General features: G+C 46.8%; 1 protein-coding gene across 1 annotated transcript in view; it reads right to left on the bottom strand.

Annotated features, from left to right (window-relative positions):
* ATP13A3 (ATPase 13A3) overlaps positions 1 to 19,279 on the bottom strand; it is a 2,707,264-nt gene that overhangs the window by 1,781,488 nt on the left and 906,497 nt on the right. The window contains exon 10 of the mRNA XM_044070296.1: positions 9,557 to 9,629. Coding sequence (XP_043926231.1) covers positions 9,557 to 9,629 — 73 coding nt within the window. The remainder of the gene's footprint in view (positions 1 to 9,556; positions 9,630 to 19,279) is intronic.

Genomic DNA, 19,279 nt, shown 5'->3' with positions numbered 1-19,279 from the left:
TTACTTCTAGCGAGACTGATTTGTGGTCAGACCTCACCAGGGATGGCCACACACAGGGGGTGGTACAGTGGTCCTCCAAGTTGGTGAGCACCAGATCCAGGTTGTTTAAGCCCCTTGTGGGTGTGTCAACTAGCTGGTCCAGGGCATTGGAGTTAATGAAATCCAGCAACCTTTGGGCAAGTGATGTCACAGCAATAAAGAGTACAGTCTTTCATGTAATGAACCTTAAGTCCACCCTGATAAGTTGATTCAAAGGGAGACACAGTTGACTTTTCCAGCACAAAGTTAAGATCCCAGGAAGGGGCCAACTGTTTTCTAGAATGCCTAAGATGGAATAATCCCTTCAGAAATTGTTTTACCAACAACAGAGAAGAAAATGTGGTTCCATGGGCAGACATGCTGAAATGGTTGCAAAATAAGAAGTTATGTACCTACCATAACGTTCCATGTTAGTTGTCTTCTTCTCGCCTTCTTTCTTGCTGGATGGGTTCGGAGCCGATCCTCAGCTCCGACTCGGCCAATACTAAAAGCTCGAGAGCTAATTCCACCGGCTCGAGGCTCCCCTATATCCCACAATGCTAGGCGGTAACTACTCAGATCTCGTTTGATAGCTATACCAAGCAATCCTAGTCTCCATAGAATGGAGTAGGGAAACCCACCTCAAAACAATCTGCGTAAAGGAAAGGTAGACCTCAGTAAGGATAGAAGAGGTGGAAGAACATGTGGGAATGACAACTTTCAGGAGAAAAACACAAAATGAATTCCAGTCGGTCTGTCCAGGCTTGGGGGAAGGAGTGTGGGACGCAAGAAAGAAGGCGAGAAGAAGACAACTAACATGGAAAGTTATGGTAGGTACATAACTTCTTAATGTTAAGTTGTCAATCTCGCCTTCATTCTTGCTGGATGGGACCGTGTCCCTAGCACCTTATCCCGGGTGGCCTATTGGAACAGACTCTTGAGAACAGTGGAACCAAAATTGGCACGGCTTCTGGAAACCATGCCCAATTTGTAATGTGAAATGAATGTATAAGGAGAAGCCCAGGTGGCTGCTGCACAATTTGAATCTATCGGCAGCCTATCCTGAAAAGCTACGGATGTAGCTAATGCCCTAGTTGAATGAGCTCTAGGTTTTGAGGGGAGTTTTTGACGTCTGATCTCATAGATGAAGGTAATTGTAGAGGTGAGCCATCTAGAGAGGGATACTTTAGTAACTGGAAGGCCCAATTTGCCTTCCACATATGACAGAAACAATTGATCAGATTTCCTGAATTGTTTAGTCCTGTCTAAGTAATATCTAAGTTGGCGATGAACATCCAAAAAATGTAGCTTTTGTTCCGACCTGTTTGAATAGTTAGGGAAAAAGACGGGAAGATCAATAATTTGGTTTAGGTTTATTTGAGAAGAAACTTTAGGCAAAAAGGATGGATTAGTATGGAGGGAAACCCTGTCTTTGTGAAAGACTAAGTAAGGAGGACGACTGCACAGAGCATGGAGTTCGGATACCCTTCTCGCTGAAGTTATAGCTACCAGAAAAAGTGTCTTCCAAGAAAGCAACTTCAGAGAACATGAAGCCGCCGGCTCGAAGGGGGGAAGAATTAAGGATGCCAGAACCAAGTTCAAATCCCATTGAGGCGGGGGAACTTTGATTGGAGGTTTGAGAAGAAATACACCCCTTAAAAAGGCTTTACAGAGTTTGTGAGCCATGATGCTAGACTCTGAAACACCAACATGAAAATTTGATAAGGCAGCCAATTGAACGCTAATGGTTGATGCAGAAGATCCTAAATGAAAGAGTTCTGCTAGAAAGTCTAAAATAGACTGGATAGGTACAGTAAAGGGATCTATGTTTTTTGATGTTGCCCAAAGGGAAAAACGTTTCCATTTGCTACTATAAATCTTCCGGGTAGAAGATTTATGAGAGGCTATTAAGATATCTCGGACCGAGCGAGATATTGAGGGAAGCCTGGCTAAGGTTGGAATCGGAGAAACCACGCTGTGAGGTTTAGAGAAGGCAGAGATTGGTGCAGCTGACCCGATTGGTGGGTTATCAGATCTGGTACTGGGTCCAGATGCCAAGGCTGCTCCAAAAGGTAACGATGAAGAAAGGGGAACCATATCTGTCGAGGCCAGTAAGGGGCAATGAGGATCATTGTCACTCTCAAGGCGATGGCTTTCTGAATTAGTTGAGATATCAGTGGAAAGGGGGGAAAAGCATATAGAAATCCCCGGGGCCAATCGTGGACTAGAGCGTCTCTGGTGGGATGGCCTGGTAACGGGAAGAGAGTGAAGAAGTCGTGACACTTGCTGTTTTGGGGAGTAGCAAAAAGGTCGCAGCAAGGCTGGCCCCATCTTAGGAATACTTCTTCTAGAACTGATTTCTTTAGAGACCACTCGTGGGGCATGAGAATTGCTCTGCTCAATTTGTCTGCAATAACGTTGGATTTCCCGGGAATGTGCGCTGCTATCAGAAAATGCTGAGAAGAGTTCGCCCATTGCCAAAGTCTGAGTGCCTCTCGACATAAAGGGTATGATCTGGTTCCGCCTTGTTTGTTGTTGTACCACACTACGGACATGTTGTCTGTTTGAATTGCAATAGTCCCAGTGGGAAGAGAGTCGTGAAGGGCTTGCAACGCTAAAAGCACTGCTCTCATCTCTAAGACGTTTATGTGCAAGTGGCACTCGAAAGGTTGCCACGTGCCCTGGACTGTCCTGCCCTGATAATGCCCCCCCCCACCCGATCAGGGAGGCGTCTGTTGTCAACGTGGCGACTGGGGGGGGGGGGGAGTGAAGGGTCTTCCTTGGGGAAGTTGAGGTGATGTGATCTACCAAGACAGTTGATTCTTGCATGCTTGAGTTATCAATATGGTATGGGACATCGGGAGCTGTTGAAAGGACCAGTGAGTAAAAAGCATCCATTGGAGGATCCTCATGTGAAAGCGAGCTAAGGGAAGAAGGGGAATAGCTGCTGCCATGAGCCCTAGTACCTTCCAAACCAGTCTGGCTTTGACTTTGTTGCATTGTAAGAGAAGGGAAACTTGGTTCCGAACGTCTGACACCCTCTGCTCTGTGAGTCTGGCTGAAAGATTGAGTGTGTCTAAGGTGGCTCCTATAAAGATAATAGATTGACAAGGCGACAAAACAGATTTTTCGAAATTTATCGAAATGCCTAGAGCTTGGCAAGACTGGATGGTGAAGTCCCTGGATAGAAGAAGCTGATGTCTGGTGGTGGCGGTAAGGAGCCAGTCGTCCAAATATGGAAACACCTGGAATCCTTGACATCTCAAGTGAGCCGCGACCACTGCCATGCATTTGGTGAACACACGGGGGGCTGTAGTGAGACCAAAGGGCAGGGCCCTGAACTGGTAGTGACTGGCTCCCAGCCTGAAGCGGAGATATCTCCTGGAGCGTCTGTTCATTTTGATGTGGTAGTACGCGTCCTGAAGATCTATCGAGCACATCCAATTGTCCTGACCCAAGAAGGGTAGAATGGACTGTAGCGTGACCATCCAGAATTTTGTTTTTCTGACAAACTTGTTTAAGTAGCTGAGATCCAGTATGGGTCTCCAGTCCCCTGTTTTCTTTGGTACCAAAAAGAATTTGGAGTAGATTCCGGATCCTTGCTGGTCTGCCGGGACTGATTGGATAGCTCTTTTTGATAGCAGCTTTGAAATTTCTAATGCTGCTTGTTCCCTTAGACCGGGTGTAACATCTGGAAGGGATCTTTTGGGTTGGGTTGGAATGTGAATAAAGGGAATTTTGTAACCCTCGGATATGATCGACTGTACCCATTTGTCTTGAGTAAGGGAAAGCCAGGCTTTTGGGTACAGTGATAACCTTCCCCCGACTGCCTCCGAAGGTGGACAGCCGGGAAGCCTCTCAGGGATGCTGAAAGGGTTTGTCAGAGAACATTTCTCTGCTACCCTGGTTTTGCGGACCTCCTCTGCCTCTAGGGCGGCGTCTATTATTATTCCCCCCCTCTGCCTCTAGATGGGAATCGGCCTTGTGCGTCAGATGAGACTCCCTGGGATTGTTTGCGGAACCACATCTTTCCTCCCCTTTGACCTTTGGGATAGGGTCTAGAAGGGGTAGAAAAACGGACTCCTATGGCAGAGAGAGTCTTACCTTCTACCTCGCACCTGGTCAATGTATCCTTTACCTGTGGACCAAACAAGGATGATCCATCAAAGGGAGAATTGGTGAAGGACGCCTTGAAAGGGTCCGCAAAGTTGCATAGCCGCATCCAGGCGTGACGTCGTAAGGCAACACCTGTGCCTGTGGCTCTACTCGCTCCATCTGCTGCATATGAGACCAGCCACATGGAGAAGTTAACGATGGAATTTAGGGTTGCCAACTGGGAGTTCATTGTATCTTTGAACCCCTCAGCTGTAGGATCCTTTATCAGTTCACCCATATCCTTGAGTAGATCTCTCTGGAGACGAGTGAAGTGGCATAAGTAGTTCAGCGACCGCATTGAAAAGGTCGCTGATGAAAACATCCGCTTGCCGTACCTGTCCATGGTCCTAGATTCCTTATTAGGAGGATGGACAGGAACCGAAGGATCAGCTAATTCCTTCTTTGTGGCCGCAGCCACCACCATGGCATCAACAGGGACACCTTTGGATAAAAAATCTTTGTCTCTGGGGGCAGTAATAAATTTGGATGGTCTCCTCGGGTGGGTTCCACTGAGTCAGGAGCCGTCCAAGCCTTCCTTGCCACCACTTCCATAAGGGGGTCAAAGGGAGGGGACACCCAGGAGGTAGAAGGGCGAGAGCCAAACGCCTCAAGATACACTGACTCATCCTCCGAAGGGTTAAGGGCTGGCCAGTTCCCCCTCTGTTTTAGGATTTCAAGGATGTCAGCAAAGGAGACATCCTCAGAGGGGGATCGAGGGGAACCTTCGGATTCCTCTAAGTCAGTGTCAGAGGTGATAGACTCAGGGGAGTCAATGTGCTTCCTCTTGCACTGCCTCTTCCTAGGGGGATCTTCTGCAGGGTCAGGAGAGGCCTCGGAAGAGGAGGAAATTCCCAATGGGGAAACTTGAGGAGTTGGCTCTCTGCGGTCGGTCTGAGACAAAGGGGTGAGTAGAAATCACCGCAGGCACTGTAGATGGAGGGGCTGAAGGAGCTGACTGTGGGGCAGAACCTGGTTCTAGCACGCGCCGCATGACCTCGAAGGCACCCCTGTCAGGCAAGGCCCGAGGCCCCCGCTCCGAAGAGACAAGGACCTCCCCCGGCACCGACAGAGACGGCTCCGAAGCCGATGTCGGAGCCGAACTCACCAACGCCGAAGCCCCGAGAGGGAGAGCGGGGTCGGACAAGGGTCCGATGCCACTCGCCCCCTCGGAGCCGACGAGGGAAGCCCGGCGCAGAGATCCCTCCAAAGAGGAGATCGGAGCAGACAACAGAACCGAAATGGAAGGTATCTGATCCGACGCACCGGCAGTCATGGCTCCGACAAGCCTTGGCTCCGAACTCGAAGGAGTCGGAGGAGGAATATATTGGGGAACGGGAATAGCCACTGACTGGTGAGTCGGGCTATGCAGCATTTGGGCCAGTGCCTCGGACTTCAGAAGTCTACTCACCACCCTTTGCAAATCATGGTCTGATAATCTGGAAGACCGAGAGGAATGAGTTTTGTGACTTCGTTCCGAAAGGAGAGGGGATCCTGGCGCCGAATGCATGGATCCGATAGAGGGGGATCTGGACCTCTTTCTCAATTGTGGCTCCGATAAAGGTATCGGAGCCGACAAAGTTTTATCAGCCTTGGCTCCAGCCGGAGCCGAGGTAACAGTATGGGGCTTAGAAACTTCGGCTCCAGCAGGAGCCGATGTCGAAGCCGAATTAGATTTCTCAGCAGTCGACTCTAGAGCAGGAGCCGACTGTTTAGAAGTTTTTGGAGGCTTCCCCGACACAGACTGAGTTGGGGGGGCCTTCAGGCTTTAATAAGCCCCGCAAGATGAGCTTATTCTTGCGTTCCTGCAGGACTCTAGGGCTAATCCCATGACAAAAGGCACAAGAGTCCTGCAGGTGCAAAGGCCCCAGGCAATACACACAAGAAGTGTGACCGTCTGTCAGAGACATTTTCTGACAGCACGAGTCACACTTCTTGAAGCCTGAGACCTTATCTTTAGACATAATACAACAAGAGAGCCTAACACACACAAACACACTACAGACACTCTCTTTAGAAATAAAATATTAAAATAAATTTTAAGGTTAAAACACTAACACACACACACACACAAGTCCTTACAAAAACTAATTTAGTAAGGGACTAGGGGAAGGGTAGGGGCCGAAGGCCTAGAATTAGGAAAAAAAAGGGAAAAGGGGCTTGACAAACAAGGGTCGATTTGTCTAAATTTTAAAATTAAACTGAAAAATTAAGTATTAAATTTAAAAAAAAAGGAGTTTTTAGAAGTACCTAAAGGTAAAACTGTAACTAACCTGCCTGAGCCGGTAGAAAACGCACCTCGTCAGCTATAGTGGCAAACGAGATCTGAGTAGTTACCGCCTAGCATTGTGGGATATAGGGGAGCCTCGAGCCGGTGGAATTAGCTCTCGAGCTTTTAGTATTGGCCGAGTTGGAGCCGAGGATGGTCTCTGAACCCATCCAGCAAGAATGAAGGCGAGATTGACAACTTAACAGTGTACCTTTATACAGGAAGAAAGGCTCAGGAAAATAGATATAGCCTCCTGCTGTCTCTTTTTTTTTGCTCCCAGTTTGCCAGGATGTGGCAGGGATTGCTTGTTTTGTCTTTTAGAGGGAGTAGAGAATTTTGGAGATTTGTAATGGGGAACTTGAAAAATCTCAGACACTCCCTAAATTCATGTCCTCCTTTTAAACTGTGGTGGTGCTGCGGTAGCATTGTCGACTCACAGTAAGACGGTGCCCTGTTCGATTCTCAGCTACAGCATCTTCTGTGTGGAGACATGCGTGAATGGGCGTACCTTCATTGAAGGTTGTGCATCAGGGCTGGTAACTCGGCACATAAAAATCCACTGCCAATCATTAGCGGACCGGAGTTCCACTGTGGCGACCCCTAACCGGGAAAAGCCGAAAGACCCAACAAGACACAACAACTTTTAAACTGTTTGAGGACACGAGGAGCACACAGGCCAAACCAAACCTCCCTAAAGTAGGATTTAAAATTCAGACTTTATTTCATTAGCAAACGTTTGGCTACATATCCAGACATACCTCCTCAAAATTGTAGCAGTAGCACTGGCCCTAGACACAGTATTTGCACAATCATACACACTCTTCAATGCATGCTTAGATACTTGGGACGGTTTAGAATTAATAGAATTCAGAAAAGAACAACCATCTAAAAGAAGGTGTGACAGTATTACCTCAAACTGTCTGCACAAGTAAGAATAAACTTTCACATAACTATGTGTTAGTTAAGAATTCTGTATGCTAAAGTGGAATAAGAGAAAAGTATCTTCCCAAAATATCCAATGCTTTACCTTCTTTATACACAAGGCATGGGTTAGTATTGACCAAACGTCTATTTCCAGTTGGTAAAGGGGTCAACATAGCAACTGGGTCTGATGCAAGATGAGAAAACAAGCATTTGTTAGGTTGAGGTACTCCATGAAGTCTATCTGACTTTCTGGGGACTAAAGGTTGAAAGTCAAGGTTAATACAAGCAGTATTAAACATATTCTCCAGGGCTGGAAGGATAGGTGTAGACTGAGGTACAGCTACACCTAACATATTGTAACATCTCCTCAAGTTCAGGTGGAACTTACACTTGTTCACACAAAAAACACCTCATTCATCCTGGCAATAGTTTGGGGAAAGGAAAATTCCTCCAAGGGAGGAGGAGAAGACCAACTTTCCTCAAAATCAGAGTTTTAGACTTAGGAATTTATAGGAGAAGCAGCCCTGTCTCCTGTCAATGTCACAATTCTCTGACAAACTTTCCTCAAGAATTTCTTTACTGTTATTGCCCTCTGGTAAGGATTGCTGACTGCCAGGATTAACAGCCTGTAATAATTACCTAGCTAAGATAAGAAAATCATATCTACAGTCACCACGTCTTCAACTGAGCAAAGTTGAACCCTTTGTTTTGTCTTTGCAGGAACCACCTTGCAAAGAAATGGCACCTCACCCTTATCAAGAGGCCTCTTTCCCCAGCTACCCACAGACAAACCTCCCACAGTGTATTCCACACCCAAAGAAAGCAGTCCTCCCATACCTTGATCAAACACTGGTATAGCAACAGAGGATGTGGCTGATCCCTGGTCCAGGGTGTTTGAAAGGACTACATTAGAAGAACCAGGCAAAGCAAATGAGTGGTCAAGGAACAACAGTGGCCACCACAGAGTTGCCCAATAATGGTTGAGGCACTGTATGAGCCTGCAGAGATGGCAAGGACTTTTTTTTTTCTTTGCAAGTACAGCTGAACAAGAGCCAGCAGGACTGAAGTATCCATGCTATAGCCAAGGAGGAAGCCTGATGGCTGTTAAGTGCTGCTGGAGCAAGTAGGTCAGACGGTAAGAAGTCAGACAAGTGCTCACAATTAGCACAAGAACTTACACTTCTCCAAACAGTACCCTCTCAAAAGAAAAAAGTATAAGCAGCACACAAAAATCTCCATTAGAAACAAAAGAACTCTTCACATACGTGCACTGACCAGAAAACACAGCAGGTAAGTTGTCATGAAGTGTACACAAGCATTAAACAAAAAAGTTTTCTATCATTCCCTGATCCTTAAATTTACACTAATCACAACTTCAAAGCTTTCACAAGCAGTACACATTTAAAACAAAAAAGAGCCACAAACAGTAAATAAATAAGTAAGCAAACTCTAAGCTAAAATAGTGGTCTCTGACAGGAAACTTCCAATACTGTAAAAAATATCAGGTTTCTTAAAGGGGAAATACCACTTTTAATCAGAAAATAAAATAAAGTAGCATTTTATTAAAAGGTCAAAATGTTATGCGTGGAGGGGATGGAGTTGTCTGGCAGAAATGAAGCCTGAAGCTGGCTGCTGCTACAGTGAAGATTCAGAGCTGCTTCTTCTCTGGGCAGCAAGAAAGTACTGAAGTTTTCTGCACTCTTGACAGCTGATTTCCCTCCAAGGGGCTAGCCAATCAGCTGTCAGAGTGCAGGTATGGGAGGGAGCCAGAGCTTTGTGAAGCTGGCAGGCTGTTGTATAGTAGGTGGGATACAACTCATATAGCCAAACGCTTACTGTAGCAGTGAGACTGATGGAACATCTACAAGATGCTGAGATGCACTCGATGAGCTGGGGGAACTTTGCTGACCAGATCCCACCCTTCACAAGAAATTCTGCTGGGTTACAGAATTGCTGAGAACATGTAATCAGGTCTCATCTTACTGCCTCTGTCTCTCTCTGTCTGAGACACACACACACACACACACACACACACACACACACACACACACACACACACACACACACACACACACACACACACACACCTTGCTGATTCCTGCAATGAAGTGAAAGAAACCAAACGGCTTCAACACTCTTTCCAAGTCAAAATGTGGCACTACCTTTGCAAGTGATATAAACTGCACAACTTACCGTCTCTGTCTCTGCACACAGAGACTTTGACGACACTATGAGCTGCAACCATGTCATGTAACGTAGTATATTGCTAAAATAGAGAGAACAGTTTTAGTTAGCGAAAGAGTAAAATATCAGCTTAAAAAAAAAAACAAAACAACATAACACACAGCAAACAAAGACATAAAAGTCTATAGGATGTTTCCTTTTACTAATTTTGCACTGAAGTTGTTTTATTATGAAGTTTTCACCCAGATATCCTACATCACTGTTGCAGTATTCCTAATATAAGGGATGTTTTGCCCCAGGCAGCACAATGCCTGGCCAGTGTCCATTAGATTAAAAGATCTTATTTGCGTCTTGCATCACATTTATGCTCCCTGCACAGAACATAAGACAAAAATGGGACATACAGATGGAACTACCCAGAACTTCTTTTGCCACCAGTTCGAACAGCGTTGTTGCCAGTTTTTTTGGAGTTTTTGTTGCTCTACTGTAATCTGCAACACCAGATAAGAGCCATGTTGGGGTTATTTTTTCCCTAACTTTCTTGATCTTGTATTTTATTACTACTTAGCAGATCATGTTATCCAAGAGGGGAAAACAGTGTGGGAGGGAGATTCCCCATAAGGATTGTCAAAAAAAGCGTCTTTTTTTGTTTGGGTGCTTCCCATGACTATAACTCTTGTAGCATCTGTAAGGCATTTGTGTGAAAGACACTCAGAAGCAATTTGTCTTCTCTGGCCATTTATCTGACAAACCAAAGGCTTAGACAGTTGACCCAGAGTACAATGGTGGAATCCTCTAACCCTGAGATACCTGCTAGGTAAGGAGGAGGCCAAGAAGTCTTGGCCGGATTCTTTAGCTGTCCAACCACCGCTAGATATCCCTCCAGACACAAGTGATAGCTGTGTAGGTCGTCTGGTGTTTACATCAGATTCCTCTGCCGCAACCCAGCTGGAGGCCAGCATGGATCCATTGTTTTGCATGTCCTCTAAGGCTTTGCAGACGTCTGCTCCAGACATCGAGGGGGAATACAGGTTGCTTATCTTGGAAGGTCCTAGCGGGATTCCACAGACATTGGTCAGGGAGGACATTCCAGGCTCCCTTCTTGAATCCTGCCATGGGTTGGAACCTCCGGTATTTCTTACAGCTGATGTCTCCTCTAAGAAAAGACAAAAGCTGAAGCATGCTTCAGTTTCTCCTATGAACCCTTAAAGGGAATGGCAGGCAGTTTACTCAGGACTTGTTCTCTGCCTTAATGGCCCTGATTCCTCCTAAAGGGGTTTCAGTCCCTGCTCGTCCTTAGACCTCAACCCCTTCTAAACAGTTTAGGGAACCAGATTTTTCGGATAATGTTTCCCTGTATGGTGAGGGTCTTTGTCTTATTCTTCTCAGATGCCTTCACTTTTGGCTTAATAGTTCTGATGACGAGGAGTCTATTAACAAAGATTCTCTCAAGGAATTGTCCTTTGGGGGCATAATTGCAAGGATGATGGAATTCTTTAAGTGGGATTCTTCTCAAGTGTTGGGCATTCAGAGGAGATATTATGAGTCACTTCAGGTGGATACTCCTAAACCTTCATCAGTTCCCTCCTGTGTTGGCTGCCATGTCAGAAAAAAAGAAGTTATGTTCTTACCATAACGTTCCATGTGAATTGTTCATCTCGCCTTTGTTCTTACGCATGGGTTCGGAGCCGATCCTCGGCTCCGAGACGGCCACTTCTACAGCTCTGCATCTTGAGAAAGCTTGAGGCAAAGTCCTATCCCACAATCCCTAGTGCTAATCCTCAGATCTAGTTTGCTAACACCAGAAGATAACAATGCGCCCCAGGCGCTAGCAGTAAATTAAAGATAAGGGGCAGCAATGCCCAAAAAATACCTAGGTAATGAGAAGTGTACCCTGACAACAGAAGAAGCCAGAGACTGAACAGAAGGTGTTGAAGACAAGCTGAACTGGAATCCAAATCATCCCGTTCTCTGAAAAAAAAACATAGGCTGGGGGATGGAGGGTGGGTAGTAAGAACAAAGGTGAGATGAACAATTCACATGGAACGTTATGGTAAGAACATAACTTTGTTATGTGAAATTGTTCAATCTCGCCGTTTGTTCTTACGCATGGGTAGCGTCCCTAGCTCCTTTACCCTGGGTGGCTCATGGGAGAACGTTCCTGAGGACCGTGGAACCAAAGGAGGCCATATCTTTGGAGTTCTTGTCCAACTTATAATGGAGAATGAAGGTATGAGGCTTCGCCCAGGTTGCTGCCGCACAAATAGTATCCAACGGCAAACGGGCTGCATGGGCTAGAGATGTGGCCATCGCCCTGGTAGAATGAGCCTTGGGTTGAAAAGGTAATTGCTGTTTCGTCTGTGAATAGATAAATTTAATACAATCTGTGAGCCATTTAGACAAGGTAACTTTCGTAACCGCCATACCTTTTTTTTGGTCAGCAAAGGATATAAATAGCTGGTCTGATTTTCTGTCATCTTTTGTCCTTTGCAAATAAAACCTGAGTTGTCTGTGGGCGTCTAACTTATGCAGCATATATTCCAACTTGTTAGTGTGATTTTTGAAAAAGGTGGGAAGTTCGATGGATTGGTTAATATTTGAAAGTGAACAAACTTTTGGGAGAAAAGATGGATTGGTGCGTAATGTCACTCTATCCGAGTGGAAAATCAAGTACGGAGGTCGAACAGATAGCGCGTGTAATTCCGAAATTCTACGAGCAGAGGCTATAGCCACCAAGAATAAGGTTTTCCATGACACAAACTTAAGAGAGGCTGTGGAGGCTGGTTCAAAAGGGGGTAACATCAACTGGGATAAAATTAGGTTAAGATTCCAAGGAGCAACTGGGTTACGAATGGAAGGACGGAGGTGAAAAGTGCCTTTCAAAAACGCCTTGCAAAGTCTGTGGGACATGATGGAAGAATTTCTGTCACCCACATGAAAATTCGATATGGCCGCCAGTTGGACTAACTGTGGACGATGATGCTCCTTCTTCAAAGACCTTAGACAGAAACTCCAAAATTTTGTGCACCGGTGCTTCTGTTGGATCTAATCCTTGTTGTAATGCCCAATAAGAAAAATGTTTCCACTTGCTCCGTTAAGTCTTTGTAGTGGATGGTTTAAGAGAGGAAACAATTATGCGTTTAACCGCAGGGGACAAAAGGCTTGACCTGGCTAGGATGGGAAGAGGAGCAGCCAAGCTGTCAATTTTAGGGCCTGCAGGGATGGATGAGGGGCTCCTGACGCATGGGTCAAAAGGTCTGGAACTGGGTCCAGAATCCATGGCTCCTCGATTTGATGGGCCTGAAGAAAGGGGAACCAGATCTGTCGAGGCCAGAATGGGGCTATTAGAATTATGGTCCTTTCCAGAAGTTTGGCTTTCTGTAGAAACCTGGAGATTAACGGAATGGGTGGAAAAGCATAAAGGAGACCGGGGGACCAATCGTGAACCAGTGAATCTCTGGGGATGCTCCCTGGTGGAGGGAGAAGGGCAAAGTAGCTTCTGCATTTGGCATTCATCGGCGATGCAAAAAGGTCACAGCAAGGCTGGCCCCACTTGCGGAATATCGCTTCTGCCACTTGAGATTTCAGAGACCACTCGTGAGGTAACAGGATGGCTCTGCTCAACCTGTCCGCAATTACGTTGGACGTCCCGGGAATGTGCATTGCTATCAGAAAGCGTCCAGTGGAGACAGCACATTGCCAGATCCTGAGGGCCTCTCTGCATAGTGGATAAGATCTTGTTCCTCCCTGTTTGTTGATGTACCAGACCACTGACGTGTTGTCTGTCTGGACTGCCACTGTTCCTTGAGGTAAGACGCCGTGAAAGTGTTGCAACGCTAGAAACACCGCTCTTAGCTCTAGGACATTGATGTGCAGTTTGCATTCTGTTCTGGACCATTGACCTTGGACCGTCTTTCCCTGGAACAAACCCCCCCACCCGATCAGGGAAGCGTCCATGGTTATTGTCGCTATCGCGGTTGGTAGGGTAAAGGGTTGACCTTGTGTCAAGTCTTGAGATAGCATCCACCATCGCAGATCCTGCTTGCAGCAGGATGTGATCAGAATTTCGTATGGCAACAGCAGGTGCTGATAGGACCACTGGGCAAACAGTAGCCATTGAAGGATCCTCATGTGCATTCTTCCTAGAGGGACTGCAACCAGTGCAGCTGACATTAATCCCAGGACTCTCAAAACCTGTTCTGCTGTTGCTTTTGTCTTCTGAAGAAGTAATGCAATTTGCTCCCTTAGTTCTGAAACCCTTTCTGATGGAAGCCTGACCCTGACCAAAGTAGTGTCCAGTTCTGCCCCTATAAATGAGATACGCTGTGATGGCGATAAGGTAGATTTTTCGAAATTGATTGTAATGCCAAGACGGGAACAAAGACTAATTGTGTAATCTCTTGCTTGGAGCAGATGATACTTGGTGGTGGCGGAGAGGAGCCAGTCGTCTAGATACGGAAACACCCGGAATCCTTGTTGTCTCAAGTGAGACACTACTACTGCCATACACTTGGTGAACACCCTGGGGGTTGAGGTGAGGCCAAACGGCAGAGCTCGAAACTGAAAATGACTGGCTCCTAGCCGGAAGCGCAGGAATCTCCTGGACGGTCTGGCCATTTTTATATTAAATGATTTGAAGTGGACTCGTGGTTTGCAGTTTCCTTTGGCTCACAGCACTTGTTCGGTGTTTGTGGGTACTTTCAAGTGCTTTCAGTTGTCATTTTTATATGGTAGTACGCGTCCTTGAGATCTATAGAGCACATCCAGTCTCCTTCCTGCAGAAAAGGAAGGATTGACTGTAGCGTGACCATCCGAAACTTCTCCTTCACAACAAAGGTGTTTAGATTGCTGAGATCCAGAATTGGTCTCCAGTCCCTTGTCTTCTTTGGAACTAAAAAGAACCTTGAGTAAGTTCCGGATCCTATTTGGTCTGCCGGGACTGCTTGGATGGCTCTTTTTCTGAGCAGCTTCTGGATCTCTAAGGCTGCCTGATTCCGCAGATTGGGTGGAACGTCTGGGAATCTTTTGGTGGTAGGGGGAACGTTCATGAATTTTATGTCGTAACCTCTGGTAATTATAGTTTGTACCCACGCATCTGAAGTTAAGTTTCACCAGGCCAGCGGGTACAAAGTTAAGCGTACCCAGACTGCCTCCAGAGCAGGACAGTCGGGCCTCCTCTCAGGAGTGCTGGAAGGGCTTGCCAGAGAAAGTATCTCTGTCGCCCTGGTTTTGCGGACCCCCTCTGCCGCTTGGTCGGCATCTTCCATTCCTTCCCCCTCCTCTGCCTCTGGAAGGGGCATTATCACTCTGTGTGGACTGAAAGGAACCCTGTGTCTTACGGAACCACATCTTTCCGCCTCTTTGCCCTTTGGGGTATGGTCTGGAAGGGGCGGAAAAATGGACTCCTACAGCAGATAGGGTCTTCCCTTCTTGCTCACACCTAGTGAGGGTCTCCTTTACTTTGGGGCCAAAAAGAGAGGCACCATCAAACGGGACGTTAGTAAAGGAAGACTTGAAGGATTCCATAAAGGAGCACAGCCGCAGCCAGGATTGTCTCCTAAGTGCAATCGCTGAAGCTGCCGCTCTACTCGCACCTTCGGCCGCATATGAAATGAGCCTCATGGAGGAGTTGACTACAGAGTTAAGGGTATTAAGTTGTGCTGTCACTTTCTCGGTAACAGCAGCATCTGTACGACCCTGGAGAGTATCTCCGAGTTCCTTGAGGAGATCCCTCTGTAAACGCGTAAAATGCGTCAAGTAGTTCAGCGATCGCATGGAAAAAGTCGCAGAACTGAAAACGCGCTTCCCATATCTGTCCATCGTCCTAGAATCCTTATTAGGAGGATGGACAGCGAAAGAGGACTCTTGACATGTCCTTCTTAGTGGCTGCCGCCACCACCATAGTATCCACTGGAACACCCTTGGTAAGAAAACTCTTGTCCTGGGGGGCTGTTATAAACTTATTCGGCCAGCGGGGAACTGGTTCCACCGTGTCAGGTGTCTCCCAAGCCCTACGAGCTATCAAGTCCATAAGTTTGTCAAATGGAGGGGTCACCCAGGAGGTAGAAGGTAGAGCCCCGAATGCCTTCAGCAATACTGATTCATCCACAGAAGGGTTAAGTGGCTGCCAATCTCCCCTCTGTTTTAGGATCTCCAGGATGTCCACAAAGGAGACATCCTCCAAGGGGGACCATGGGGACCCTTCTGCTTCATCTAAATCTGTATCTGATGTAAGAGATTCCCGTGGGGAATCTATGTGCCTCCTCTTGCACAGTCTTTTCCTTGGTACTTCTTCAGATGGGGCTTCTGGAGAAGCATCCGAGGAACCGGGAGCACCCTCTGGGGGCAACTGAGGCATTGGGTCTCGACGCTTCGTAGGAGCCGAGGATACAGAAGTCGAACGTGGGCCCTTAGGGGGAGGAGAAGAAGAATCCGATGAGATATGTGTCTGTTTCGACAAGACCTTCCTCATGGTGTCGAAGGCACCAGTACCCGGATCCGAAGACCTTCCTGGTTTTGAGAAACCAGGAACAATCCCTGAGACCGGGGGTCCGGGCTCTGACCCAGAGGACGGTGCCGAACTAATCTGAGCAGAGGCTCCTAGGGGGAGAGTCGGTACCGACAGCTCGGTTCGATTGTCTGCCCCGGAACCAAGGAATGATAGTCGGCTCCGGGACCCCTCGATCCGTTCCGAGGGCGTCGAGGTCAACGGTACCGAAAGCACGGCTGTAGGCTTCGGTATCGATGGTTCTACCATCATCGGAACTTCGACTCTCGGCTCCGAAGACTCGACAGGTCTCGGAGGAGGAGCAGTAGATGACCCAGGGAGGGCTTCGAGTTTCGAAACCAGCTGGGACGAAACTTCGATCAATTTGGAAAGGGCCGAGTTCTCCATTAACTTCTGTATCACTCGATCCACATCTGAATCAGATAAGGGTCTCAAAGAGCGGGTCGAAGGGCCCGAAGTCGTCACCGAGTGAACGATCGATGGCGGCGGAACCTCCGAGACCGGCTCCAAGACCGGAGTCTCGATCAAAGATATACATTCGACAGCCGACTCCGAAGTCTGTGGAGCCGGTGTCCGAATCTTAATAGAGGTGCTCGGAGCCGATGACTTTGGCTCCGACACTCTCAAAGACTTGGACCCCTTCGAAGACTTGGATACCAATTCAGCCTTGTCAAGGGCCTCCTGAAATTCGGGCTTTAATAAACCCCTGTCTACTAACTTCCTGCGTCTCTCCATCATGACCCTCCCACTGAAGGAATGACAAATAGAGCAGTCCTCCTGTAAGTGGAGAGGGCCAAGACAGTAGACGCAGGAAGAGTGGTTTTCCGTGATGGACATTTTCTGTCCGCATTGACATTTCTTAAAGCCTGATTTTTGTTTCTCAGACATGTTGAAAAAGCCAGACATATATATAAACACCTGAAAACAAGAAACAAATTAAAGGTATGGATATATCACACACACAAAAAGGAGTAAGGACTTAAGCCTTTCTTAAAGAAAAAACACCTGTTAAAACAGACAGGATAATAGGCCTGAAAAATTGCCTTTAGAAAACTTTATAAAAATAATAATAGTAATAATAATATATCACTCCCACTGCAACTACACTAGTATAAGACTAATATATATTTCTCACATATCTATACTAAATAAAGGTAAGTTAGAGAAAACTTCGAAAAAATTGAAAAACTTTACTGGCCCGAGCTTCTGCGATGCATCTGCTGTCGCGGCAAACTAGATCTGAGGATTAGCACTAGGGGATTGTGGGATAGGACTGTGCCTCGAGCTTTCTCAAGATGCAGAGCTGTAGAAGTGGCCGTCTTGGAGCCAAGGATCGGCTCCGAACCCATGCGTAAGAACAAACGGCGAGATTGAACAATTTCACATCATTCATTACCGCTTCCCAGTTTCCTGATTCTCAACCTCCTGCTCCTAAGAAACCTGACAGGTTCTAACGTGCCTGAGGATTCTCTCTTTATGTAAATGCCCTTCTGCTGATCCTACTGTGGTGTCAGTCTCTTCTGAGAAGCCTTCTAAACTTTTGCCTTTGGGTAAGGATAGTAGGGCCATGGAGAGGATTGGCAAGAAGGTTTACACTGCTTGTACTTTGACCTTTAGGGCTATTAATTATCAGACCCACATGACCAGGTACACTCTGGCCTTTATGGCTCAGCCTAGGCAGGTTATCTCTACCCTCCCTGAGTCTGATGGCAAATCCTCTGGCTTATCTTTTTTGGGTTCTACTTCTCAAGTGACTCATCACTCTACTAAGTGTAGCTATGATGCTGGTTACGCCTCTTCTAGGGTTGTGAATTTTGGGTCCATCATGCAGAGTTATTATTGGCTTCATCTCTAGTCTCTTCCAGAGGATATTAAGGCCAAGTTGCTGGATGCTCCTTTGGATAATACTCATCTTTTTGGGTCTCTTCAAGATCTTAAACATATTTTTGTCTCAACTAGCCCCAAGTTCCGGAAGAATTATCTTAGGTCTGCTTTTGTTCACAGGCAACAATGCCAGAACTTTAAGGGCTGGAAGGGTGGGAGATGCCCCTCCATCCCCACTAAGGCATTTAAGATTTCTGTGGCCCAGAAGCCTCCTTTATCTGACAAGCCTGCTTCTCTTTGACTGTTTGCCCCCACCTCCACCTTTAGCACAAGTTCCTTTGTCCTCCACATTGGCATCTCATCACTTTAGACTCTGAGGATCTTTTCATCATCTGTCAGGGTTACTTCATGGTACAGAAGTCTCTCCCTCATTTTTCAGGGATTCCTCAACCTCCTCTAGAGCAACTTTCTCATTTTCCAGAGGTCCTAGGGTCCCTGCTGAATCAAGGGATGCTTCAACCCGTTCCCCCTTCCCAAGTGGGAAGGGGTTTTTATTCCAGGCTGTTCATGGTTCCTCGAAAGGAGGGTACTTGGAGACCTATTTCAGATCTCTCGCAGCTCAACACCTTTCTCAAGAGCCCTTCTTTTCGAATGCTTACTCTTCGAACTCTTATTTCCTCTTTGACTGCCCGAGGCCTTCCTGGTGGCCCAGGATCTGAAAGATGCTTACCTTCATATCCCTATTCATCATCTCTTCAGGAAGTTTTTACATTTCTCTGTAGCTTCTTCTCATTTTCAATTCTCTGCTTTGCCCTTTGGCCTCTCTACTGCCCCAAGGGTATTCACAAAATGCCTAGCTCCTGTGACTGCCTACTGCAGGCTGCAAGGCATTCAGATTTTTCCCTATCTAGACAACCTGTTGCTTCAGGCACCTTCTCCCAGTCGACTGTTGCAGGATATGAAATTCAGCACAGAAATGTTTCCTGACATTGTTCATCAATGGTGCATTCCTCAGGTAGATTTTTTTGCCTCCTGTCTGAACAAGCAGTTTCCTCTCTTCTGTTCCAGACTGCCATGCCATTTGGCCTGGAAGACAGACACCTTATCATTTCCATAGAAGGGGAGGTTTCTTTGTGGTGTCCCTCCTCTTCTTCTACTTCCACAAGTCCTGCAGAAGATTCAGCTGGAATCCCCAAAATATTGCTGACTCCCTTCTGGCCTCAACAGTATTGCTTCCCACTCTTAATTCATCTGGCCAGGGGCAATCTCTGCACACAGGACAAGGGGGTCTCGTATCCATTCCCATTTGTCTACTTTGCAACTAACATTGTGGGTGATAGGGTTTTTATCTCTTTCTGGCACCTTTTTTCTGAGGACATGCTCCAGGTTTTACTGGAGGC

This window comes from Protopterus annectens, chromosome 4.part1, assembly GCF_019279795.1.
Source record: "Protopterus annectens isolate FY-2018-M chromosome 4.part1, PAN1.0, whole genome shotgun sequence".
NCBI lineage: Eukaryota > Metazoa > Chordata > Ceratodontiformes > Protopteridae > Protopterus > Protopterus annectens.
This window is presented reverse-complemented; position numbering and strand designations above follow the sequence as displayed.